Source organism: Glycine soja, chromosome 10 (assembly GCF_004193775.1).
Source record: "Glycine soja cultivar W05 chromosome 10, ASM419377v2, whole genome shotgun sequence".
Classification (NCBI taxonomy): Eukaryota; Viridiplantae; Streptophyta; class Magnoliopsida; order Fabales; family Fabaceae; genus Glycine; species Glycine soja.
In genome coordinates, this window is record NC_041011.1 from 8,617,873 (window position 1) to 8,629,439 (window position 11,567).

At 33.1% G+C, this 11,567-nt stretch overlaps 1 protein-coding gene and 1 pseudogene across 1 annotated transcript; one reads left to right on the forward strand and one right to left on the reverse strand.

The window, feature by feature from the left end:
- Nucleotides 1–226: 226 nt before the first annotated feature.
- Nucleotides 227–1,376, forward strand: LOC114370806 (transcription repressor OFP13-like). The gene has a single exon (XM_028328194.1). It carries the CDS (start codon nt 422–424, stop codon nt 1,223–1,225), a length of 804 nt encoding a protein of 267 aa, XP_028183995.1. The 5' UTR covers nt 227–421; the 3' UTR covers nt 1,226–1,376.
- Nucleotides 1,377–2,981: 1,605 nt separating this feature from the next.
- On the reverse strand, nt 2,982–9,919 carry LOC114371316 (annotated as a pseudogene).
- Between the last annotated feature and the right edge of the window lie 1,648 nt (nt 9,920–11,567).

Sequence of the window (11,567 nt, forward strand, 5' to 3'; positions counted from 1 at the left end):
ATTTTACAATAATTTATTAACTTCATTAACGTGTCATAATTACACCACATTTAAAAAAATTTATGTTGTCGTTTCTTATAATTTGGCGCCCAAAGAATAGAGCCAATTACTACTAGTATTGATGATAATAATAAAAATAAAATAAATATAATAAATTGGCCTGAGTTACATTTATTTCTTAGGCCTGAAAAACTTTAATACAAAAGATATATTGAGTTGACCCACTCCACCAAGCAGTCCGAAACGTATACTCAACTGTTGCTCCACTTTCATCTTTAAAATCATCCCCCCACACAGTCCATTTTTCTGACCAACCATTAATTCCTCCTCTATGGACTTAACTGCCATATCAGAACCTCCAAAACTCATTTGAATATATCCATTTTGTTTCCTCTCATTACCTTCTTTTTTCTAATTAAAAATGAAGTTTTTTAATCTTCTGAAAAGCAGACATGTTAGATCCTCCTCCTCTTCTTCATCAAGGGCCTGGCCATCCTGCCACCAACCCAAAACCCTCTCTTTTAGAGTCACCACCACCAAAATTAACAATGAGGAAGACAATAACAACAACAACAACGTCGTCAACGACGTTGTTTTGAAAGACATTAACTCAGCGTTAGTGTCACAAACTCCAGAATCGTTTTTCACCGAGTCTCCGGACTCGGCAAGCTTCTCAACAACTTCCGAGTTGTCTCGTGGCATGGACCCCATAGAGGCGGTGATTCGCGGCCTGCGTTCGGATCGACTTTTCTTCGATCCGGACGAGGCAAGCTGCATATTAGAGGCCAAACCGACGACGACGAGCCTAGAGCCTTTCAAAAACAGCGTCGTTTTGACGATGGATTCAGAGGACCCTCACGTGGATTTCCGCAAATCCATGGAGGAGATGGTGGAGACTCTCGGCGTCGAAGACTGGGAGAGTCTCGAGGACCTTCTGTGCTGGTACTTGCAGGCAAACACCAAGAGCAATCACGAGTATATCATTGGAGCATTCGTTGATTTGTTGTTCGATCTGGCTGTTCCAAATTCACCTTGTTCACAAGACGATGACGAAAATCTTCATTCTCACTCTCATTCTCGTCCTTCTTCTCCTTTATCGTTTTATAACTCTTCTTCTTCTCCCTCATCCTCTTGCAGCACTCCCTATTGTATAAAAGGTGAAGTGGAAGAGGAAGAGGTTGGTGCTTGTAGTTCTTTTTTTTCTTTAGCGCAGCTTAATAATTAAGGAGGCCGGAGATTACACCTGAAGATGAAGCTGCTTCATCTTCTAACAACTGATTTTAATGGTAGTGAAGTACTGAATTGTATGTACGTAAAACAATTGGCACAGGAAAAATATTATAATTACTAATTATTGACATCAAATTTTAATTTTATTTGCATTTTTGTTGCAATATAGTGTGTGACTTTCGTGGTTTTCCCCTTGTTCCTCTCGCTTACACAATCTGTGTGCCGTTGTGTTCGACTGTGTTTGCCCGAGGTCACACGTGTGGGGGGAAGCAAGTGTGTGATACTCATAGGCCTGTTTAATTTTTGTTTATTTGAAATTACAGACATTAAATGTCAACATTTTAAAAATTGAGATTAATATATAAACTCAGCTTAAGTCACATTGTTAGTAAAAATTATTAAATGGCTTGAGACTATGACTTGTTTATAGTCTCTCTCATTCCTTATACGTATAACATAGTTGAAATTTTCAATTTTCTAGAAAAAAAATAATAAAATTTGATTATGGAGATTAATTGGGATCGAGTATAATAGTTCTAAACCATGTGTAATAGTTTCTCTATACAAAGAGATTAATCTCTTCTACTAGACCAGATTTGCGTAATGTTTATACTTTCATTTTATGTTTCTCTAACTTATAATTAAAAGAAAATTTTAGACATGTTTTTATTTTGTTTTCATTAATTCTTATACAAATTTAAAAAATTAAAATAAGAATAACTGTTTTGTAATTATTTATAAAAACTGAAAGTAAAAAAATTATCGACGCTTAGATTGTCAATTTATGTTTCCTCATCAACAGATTAGGACATGGGAGTGGAAATTCCTATTTTTGTCTTAATTATATTGTGCTCTCCGGGATGGTAAACTCATTAATTAACTATTGATTGTCAAATCCATCCATATCCATAGATAATACAAGTATATATATGCGGCTATATGCCTAAATGATAGTTAAATCATCCGTTGCTTTCACTGCGATAGACAGTTTAACTCTATTTCTCAATCTGAACGTTAGCTTTGATCAGGAAACATTACGGAGTTTATAGAAATTGCTAATAAATGTACCACGTACGATATATAGTAGAGAAAGAACTCGTTAGGTAGTGCTTTTGCTTCAACGGCATCCTGTCATTTATGACATAGAGAGTTCCATGTGGGTAACTTGTGAAGCTTCTTTTTTTGCAAATGATTATTAATTTTTTGAGTAAAAGTGAAAAGAAAAGGTGAAGTTAAGTGGACCAAAGCTGATGAAAAGAAACGCATTTCTTGTGAAATATTGAGCTTCATGTGACCTTGATGTGGTTTTGTACAGACAAATATGTGTTGAGTTTGTGTGACTTTTTGTTTGGGTTGTCTCTAACTCTCTACAATTAAAAAAAAACAAAAATAAAGGATAAATGATATTTTAGTTTTTGAATGTGTAAGTCTTTGAAAATTTAGTTTTGAAAGATAAAAAAAATTATTTAACCCCTAAATATGTAAAAATTAATTATATTTTCTTGTAATCAAATTGGTCATTAAATTTTATAACTTAATATTAGATTAATTTTTGAATGTGACAAATGGTCTCATAATACTTAATAACAATACTTAACTGTTGTTTGCATATTCAGTCACAAAAAATAGTCATTTATCAAAAAAAAAAAAAATTCAAAGCAACACATACACGGGTAGTTGATCCATTTGGAGGTTATCCACCATTCGATTAGGTACACATAGGTTCATAAAAAGTTACATGGTGAGGAAGATCATAGCCGTTGATTTTGAATTGGGCAGTCATTATCAAATGATGGGTACAAATCCAGCGCAGAATTTTGGCGTGGTCCTTGCTGAACTCTGTACACCTGCAAGAAGCAGCATTATCATGGTCTTGAGCCAGGAAAAAGAAACCGAGCATATGAAATTATTAATACGTACGTACATATGCATATCTATATATCATATTCTTGTGTTGAAAAACATTGTCTTCATATGGTACTCACGTATGTCAAACTTGGAATATAAAGGTTACAAGAATCTATTATTTACCTGCCTGCAAAATCCAGCAAGAGTACAAAAAATTGCACATCCAGCTTTGTAAATGCCAAAAAGATTGTTCAGATTGAAATTGGAGCTACATGTTTGAAATTTTCATGTTCTTATTACGAAACTTTTTAAAAATAATTGTGGTTTTTTTTTTATTTCTGGTGGAATTTGGTGGAACAATTATCTCTGTATAGCATCTAATAGCACAAAGGACATTACATCTTTGTCACTCACTTTCGAGTTAATTTCAAGCAGACTAGGGTTTTTAGAAAAAACAATAGTCAGCAAACTGTAGAAGGGTGGAGAGAATATGTCACCACCGAGAGTCCATTCAATGTATGGTCCCTAAAAAATTGATAGTAACAATGAAATGTTCTTTTCCTCAAATCCCACAATTCCTAAGGTATGTTTAAATTTGATTATTTTGAAAGGAATGAATTATTTTTTAAACAACGTTTTAATGAAAATAAATACAAAGTTAAATTATTATTTTTTCTTTATCTTATTTTTTTTGTTCGACTACTTGATCTTTTAGTTTTGATTTCTTCAATTAGATCTTTTATATATTTTTTTTGTTTAATTAGGTTTTCTAATTTTTAAAGTAGTTCCAATCAGATCCTTACCATCAATTTCAACAAAGGACGTTAAGTGTGTAATGTACGTGACTTGTTGACATGTTATTTTCCTTTTTTTTACAAATGGACACAGACTCAATGTTATTAGTCAAAATTTATATTAAAAAACTAATTGAGCCTATTTTAAAAATTAAAAAAAATTAATTGGACTAGAAAAACAAGAAGATCAAATCGAATAAAAATAAATAAATTTAACCTAAATATAAATCATTTTAAATACAAAATTTGCTATTTTAAACACGAATATTTTTTTCCATCCACCTCGAAATGAAAAAAATAAAAATAGTAGCGTTACTAGGATTCAGAAAGAAAAAAATGGTATTTGAACAACAAATTGTACAAAAAAAGAAAAAGTGAAGCCAGAGAGAGACGGTGAAATATAATTAATGATATGATTGAGAGAGAAAAAATAATATTATATAAATTGTTACATGAATTATTGTATAGATAACACCTTTCCTTCCGAAATATCGGTTCAAGTCAACCCCTTATTTGCAACCCTAGCTATTTTTCTTTTTCTGAAATCAATAGTTGTTTTTTTTTTGTATTAATCCTCAACCTATGTTCTAAAGGTACACATAAACAAAATTTATAGTTAAGTGAAGTGGATTTAGTGTTAGGCCTGATAATAATTAATGATAGTTAGCTTGCCGTGACCTATTTAAAAGATTCCTTCCGCTGTTTGAATTCAGTGAAATATCACTTCAATTTTCATATAAGTGTGTATTGATGATTGATTTGGGAACGTTATAATTTTTTTAAGCACATGCACTTGAATTTCCAAGCGTTAAAGATTGAAAAAATGAAAAGAAGGTGGCCAATACGAAATATAAACTCACTTATATATATATATATATATATACCTTAATCACATAAGCTATAAACAAATCTTGATATGCTTTTGATTCAGAGCTGACCTCTAAACTCTTGGGTGGGTTTGGTTTGTGTCGTGACCAATACGAAATTTTGATATAATTATTTATATGGATTTGAATTAGGTTTCATCAATTTCTAATAGGAGTAATATATATATATATATATATATTTATAAGTGAGTTAATTTAATTAGTCAACATAATATATAAAATTTAATATCATCAATAATTAAATTAAAATTGAAAAATTTTAAAGTATAGTTTAAGAAGTATAAGTCAATTATCTGTATCTCTAATTATGTGTATATAGTTAACTTTTCATGACACAACTAGATGGAAGATGGAAGGATCCAATTGAAAAAAAAAAAATCAAGGATCCAGTTAACATAAAAAATTTAAAGACTTAATTAAAAATTTGGTAAAAGTATAAAAATGTGCAAAATCATTAAACCTATTTGAATTGACAAAATTACAAGTGTTTTGTTAGGAAAAGATTTATTGTTTTGAATTATGCTTGTATCAACTTCATACATATATAGGCATTTGGGACAAATTACCCTTGCTAATCACCTTTGACATTTGCTTGTCCTAAATAAGAAAGGTATTGGTACAGAATAACAGAGTAGTTATCATGAGAAATCAAGGAATTAACGGAAATCAAATTAACATAAAAAAGGTAAATACATGACTTCATTAAGAGTAAAATTTGTCCTCTGTCTAGAGTGACAATACACGAACCTATTACTTGGATTCTAGAATTATTAGGCAAAGTGACAAATTTGTTTTATAAGGATGCGTAAGAAGTGAATTGCGATAAAGAGTGACACATATGTATTGTAGCACCTGAATCAATGATCCAAGTAGCAGATTTGAAACTAAAATTCAATTGAAGAATAGAAGAGCTTATACCATGTTTGATTAATTGATTTGTGAAGTGCCAATAGTAGTGCTGTGTTGAGCACTATGATTTTGTAGGAATGATATTAATTAGTTGTTGACATTGATGTCAACTCATAGGCATGCCACCGATATCGATGCTCTAAACAAGTTTTTTACCTACTTGATTTATCTCGATTCTCGTGTGACCTAGGGATATCCATATAGTTTGAAGCATTTATCCTTGGCATGGCCAAGGTAGCCAAATGAGCACAAAATGGCCTATTTATCAAGGTTCTTGCTTTTAATTTATAGCTTGATTTTTTTAACGACATAAGCCAATTATTGTTATTTTATATTATTAACCGTACCCTACACTTCACATTACTTTTGCCCTTGTAAAAGTAATGAAAAACTTGATTTATAGAAGGAATAGAATCCACTGGTAATATTTCACCTCTAATTCAACTATAAATTTCATGTAACCCGACCCATTAAGAATATTAAAAACATTCCTGATTCATGTGATCAATTGGTTGTATATATACCACCACAAGTGCATGTGTGATCTGAGCAGGTCTGTATTCTGTAAGTTCTTTCCCAAAAGACATAATTTTGGCGAAGTATTGGCTTATTGGTAAAGTTCCCTTGAGAAAAAAAGAAAGGAGTTATCATTTTCACCTGAAAAGTGAGGTCCGTTTTTGTTTTTTTATATAAAATCACTTGTAAGAGTAATTCCCAATAGTGTTCGTTGCGGAAGAATAAATCACTCTATTTGTGATTACTTTGGAGATTGAGTTTAAGAATTAAAAAAACACCACACACTATTAAAAAATCCATTTTTTACGACGCACATTCTAAAACGATTGTATTGAACCGTCTTAAAATGTATGGCGGTGACATTCCTATGATTAATGCTAAGAGGACGACAACGTTTTTGGTGCACCATCTTTATAGGTAGAGACAGAATGGAAATTTGGTAAATTGCTTGTTATATTCAAAGGCGGTTTAGTCCATAGGACCGTCGTTGTTAGGGCAGTTCATATACTCACGTGTGCGGGTTCTTCACTTACCTTGCGTCCGATATTAAGCCCTAACCTATCGACATCGTCGTCTTCGTCAGTCGCACTCCCGTGCCGGCCCACCGTTGTGCCCTGACCCTACTGTGGTCCCACCGCTGTCACCACCCATCTCAACCCTAAGGTTTGTTGTGCCGTCAACATTATTTCATAGTAATTTATTTGTTTTGATTTTCCCTTCTGCACTTGGTTGCATTTTATCTGGGATTAATTTCTACACAATGTTGTCATAATTCGTATGCAGGTGAACTTTATCAGCTTCATGGAAGAAGGTCAGTGCTAATATGTCACGGTTCATCATCACCAAGTACTTTGTTAAGAGTAAATATCTTTGCATGTTAAGCCCATGATTATCATTGTGTAAAGACTTGTGTTCTGGAACTTCATGATTGATTCATTTCCAACAAAGTTTTCTATTGAATACCACAAATTTGACGAGGTTGAATGTTTGTACTTGTGCTAGAAACCACAGAACTTCTCAGAGGACGAATCAATCTTCTTGATTTGTGAAGATCTATAGCTACATTGCTGCCAACATAATTTTGGGGACCCACAAAGGAGATCATTTTTCCAAGAACTCTAGAGGTAACAATATTATCTTTATTTTAACTCAATATATAATACTCATGAATGTCATTACCTTGTTTTCATTTCTTTAAATTGGGTAATAATTTGACAATTTGTTTATTTCCAGTTTATGTTTCCACACATAATATATGTACTGCTTTATATGAAGATAGACCACTACTTGTGTGTTAATTAAATTAGATTTAGGGAAAGACTATTGCAAATGACAGACTGTGTAATAATTTTAAATGTTGAAATTTAATTGGGTGCCTTTTATCAGTATCATATTATGTAAGGACAATGTTGAAAGTTGGAACATTGAGACATGCACCTAGGCCAAAACTTTAGTCTTCAATGCTGGCATGCCTCACAGAAAGTGGAATCGACCCACAGATTCAGATCCCCTTTTGATCCTCTAAAAAAATAGCCTAATTTCAAACAAATTGCCAAATTGAAGACCTTCTTATTGTCCCTTTTGGTGGAAATTAAAGTTGGTCTAGCTACAATACCTTTTTGAACATATGTTCTAGGAGGAATCTATGGTGTGACTATTTTTTGACACTTGGTGCGCTAGTTCCATTTGAATGTGTTTTGTTTTGTTTATTTTAGAGAATAATACTAGTTCATTATGTTTTTTTTTGCCCAGAGGGAAAATGGTTCAAATTTTTTATAGCTTTTGTTAATAATGTGAATTTCTTCAAGATCCCTTTCTCTTTTTGCTTGTTTGGTGTAATTGTTAGAATAACTTAATTGGATGCCACAACATCTGGCTCTTCTATAACTGTGAAACCTTGTTAGACAAGAACAAGGATAGAAACAACATTTAAAAGATTACACCCAAGTCAGTCTAGTCTAAAGAAGTAAAAATCCAATATTATTTCAATTTTTTTCTTTTAATTTCAATGCAAGGAAGAATGAATTTAATCACAAAAGGAAATATGGATAATTCAATTAAAATGATAACATTCAATCTGGAAAAAAAATAATGAATAAATCATTGAGTCAAGCTATGTTTCCAGCCCCAGCAAACATGGCAGCCTTCCAAAAGAAAATCACTTTCTATTTACTAGTTTACACACGGTTATGTACAAGTGTACTATTACAATGATTGTTTTGGATCAACATGGTTTATTGATTTTGCAATATAATTATGTGATTCATTAATTTACCTATCTTCCACCAACTTCAATGTTGTCTCAACCAGTGAGTGAATTGTTAGATTGTGCCGGTTCAGTCCCATGGTGGCAGAGAAAACATTAAAGCTTTGAAGCTCTAAAGTGGTCTATAAGACACCTTCCAGCACCTCCTCTATTCCCAAATCCTTGAAAGTATGAATGTTTTCTTATCTTTCTTTCATCATCCAAATTGCCAGCTCTATCACAAACCTCCTTATCCTCGAGACCTTAGTTGGAGGATATCAGTGTTTCTTGAGAATATCACTTAATTTATTTGGCAGTTCATCTTCAGTGATCCTAGATTCTTCAAATATAATACTTGATTCATAGGAAGTCATGAATGTGAAAACACTTGCCGCTAGTCCAATCATCACTTCTTGGAGCTTGTTTTCTTGTGACATGATTGCTTGAAGCACCTGTAGGGTTGTGCGATGGTTAAAAATTGAGTTTAAAGCATACAACAAAAACATACTACATAAATCCACATGTTACTAGCCTAAAACTAAGACAAGTTGATAACACTTACTGTGGGTGCTGCAGCTATAACCCCCCTTAACTGTTTCAAGGCTTCTGATCCACTGTAGGTACATAAATTTGTTAGAATTCTACCATCATTGACACGAAGCAGTGGAACTTTCAATGCGTCTATCAGCCTTTCCAAAACTTTCAACTTCAAAATCCTATGATAGTTGTTCTTGCTCTCCAATGCCAGCATTGCTAGGGCCTCCCCAGCAACAGTGGTTACATCTTTCTGATTTTCAGCAATGCAATCTTTAAAAAATATGTTGAACAATTCTTTAAGTACTCCACCTATGCCTCCAATCCTTTCTATTGCCTCCTATTCCAATGCCAGACTGGTTAATTTTTTGTAACTAGGGGTGTTTCTCTCCAATAATGTCAATATCTCTGATGTTGCTTATTGTGAAAACTATCTCTGAAATCTCCCTTCAAAGATGTTGCCCATAGCTCCTGTTGTGGTAGCCAACATCTTCATGGGCTGCAGAGATCTCTTGACTCTCAGAATTTTACATGGTGAAACATTCTCATTCTTCAACAACCTCTCTTCAGAATGTGTGAAGTCTATGATCTTTGGGAGCAGGCCTATTGTGTTTCCAATCTATCCACAGTTGTCGTCATGATGGGCAAGTTTCTTCAGGATGAGGAGTCCCAAATGGTTAAATGTCAAGTAGCCATAATTGGGATGATCAAATATGAGTTTGTTTTCTCCAATTTCATCAATTGCATGTATGCAATTCCTGTTAGCTTTAGGAGAAGAGATGATATCCATTCCATAGCGCCTGGTATCCCAGCTATGCGGAGAGAATTCTGCTTCTTGGCAGGTAGTGCTGATAAAATCTTTGCAACCAAAAATTGAGTATTGCTACCAAGTCATTTGATAAACTAATTGACTTATTTAAACTATATATTTGCCCAGCCATTACAATACAGGTCATGGATTTAGGAATTCCTTAACATTTGTGGCAAATTCTAAGACGATATTAAGGACAGAGTTTGATCTGTAACTAGAGACTTTCTATAGAAGCAAGCTTCATGATGATGATTCAAGTTGATTCAAGTAGTTTTGATGATGACAAAGATGATGACAAAAAGCCCAAAGAATGATTTCAAGATTGAGTCAACAAGTTCAAGATCAAGATTAATTTCAAGTTTCATGAGAAGAAATCAAGAGAAGTTTGATTTCAAGATTCAAGAGAAGATGAATTCAAGATTCAAGAGAAGAAATCAAGAAGACTTCACAAGGGAAGTATTGAAAAGATTTTTCAAAAAACAAACATAGCACAATTTTGTTTTTCAAAAGAATTTTTCTCAAAATTTTCTAAGTTACCAGAGTTTTTACTCTCTGGTAATCGATTACCAGTGGCAAAGTTTGATTTCAAAAGCTTTTAACTGAATTTGCAACGTTCCAATTGTTTTTTAAATGGTGTAATCGATTACAATATATTGGTAATCGATTACTAGTGTATCTGAACGTTGAAATTCAAATTCAATTGTGAAGAGTCACATTTTTTCATAAAATGTTTTGTGTAATCGATTACATAGTTTGGGTAATCGATTATCAGTGACAAGTTTTGAATAAAAATCAAGAGATGTAACTCTTCCAATGGTTTTCTCAAGATTTTCTCAAGGTTATAACTCTTCCAATGGTTTTCTTGACCAGACATGAAGAGTCTATAAAAGCAAGACCTTGACTTGCATTTTATGTACTTTATATAAATTTTTACACAACTTTTTGAACATCTTCTTGAACTTCTTCTTCTTTTTCTTTTGCCAAAAGCTTTCTAAGTTTTCTGGTTTCCAAACCTTGTTCTTTCACAGAAAAAAAAAGTGTGTTATTCATCTTTTTCATTCTCTTCTCCCTTTGCGAAAAAGAATTCGACAAGGACTAACCACCTGAATTCTTTTTGTGTCTCTCTTCTCCCTTTTCCAAAAGAACAAAGGACTAACCGCCTGAATTATTTTGTGTCTCCCTTCTCCCTTTTCAAAGAATTCAAAACGACACAGTCTGAGAATTCTTTTGATTCTTCCCTTTCCCTTAAACAAAAGATTTCAAAGTACTAACCGCCTGAGATATCTTTTGTTTCCCCTTCACAAAGTTTCAAAGGACTAACTGCCTGAGAACTTTGTCTTAACACATTGGAGGGTACATCCTTTGTGGTACAAGTAGAGGATACATCTACTTGGGTTGTTGTAAATGAGAACAAAAGAGGGTACATCTCTTGTGGATCAGTTCAAGTGGAGGGTACATCCACTTGGTTGTTCAAAGAGAACAAGGGAGGGTACATCCCTTGTGGATCTTTGCTTGTAAAGGCTTTTACAAGGTTGAAAAGAAATCTTAAGGACCGCAGGTCACTTAGGGACTGGATGTAGGCATGGGTTGTTGCCGAACCAATATAAAATTCTTGTGTTTGTCTTCTTCTTCCCTACACTCTTTAATTTCCGCTGTGCACTTTAATTATCGCTTTTACTTTGGGTTAAGTTTCTATTTTTGTTCTTTACTTTCTTAACATTATAGTAAAAGCCTAATTGAATTTAGAAACATTAAGAAGGATAGATTTTTAATTAGTAAAGGTTCATTAATAA

Excerpts from the sequence above, each read along its gene's own strand:
- LOC114370806 (XM_028328194.1), top strand. The coding sequence starts at position 422 with ATGAAGTTTTTTAATCTTCTGAAAAGCAGACATGTTAGATCCTCCTCC.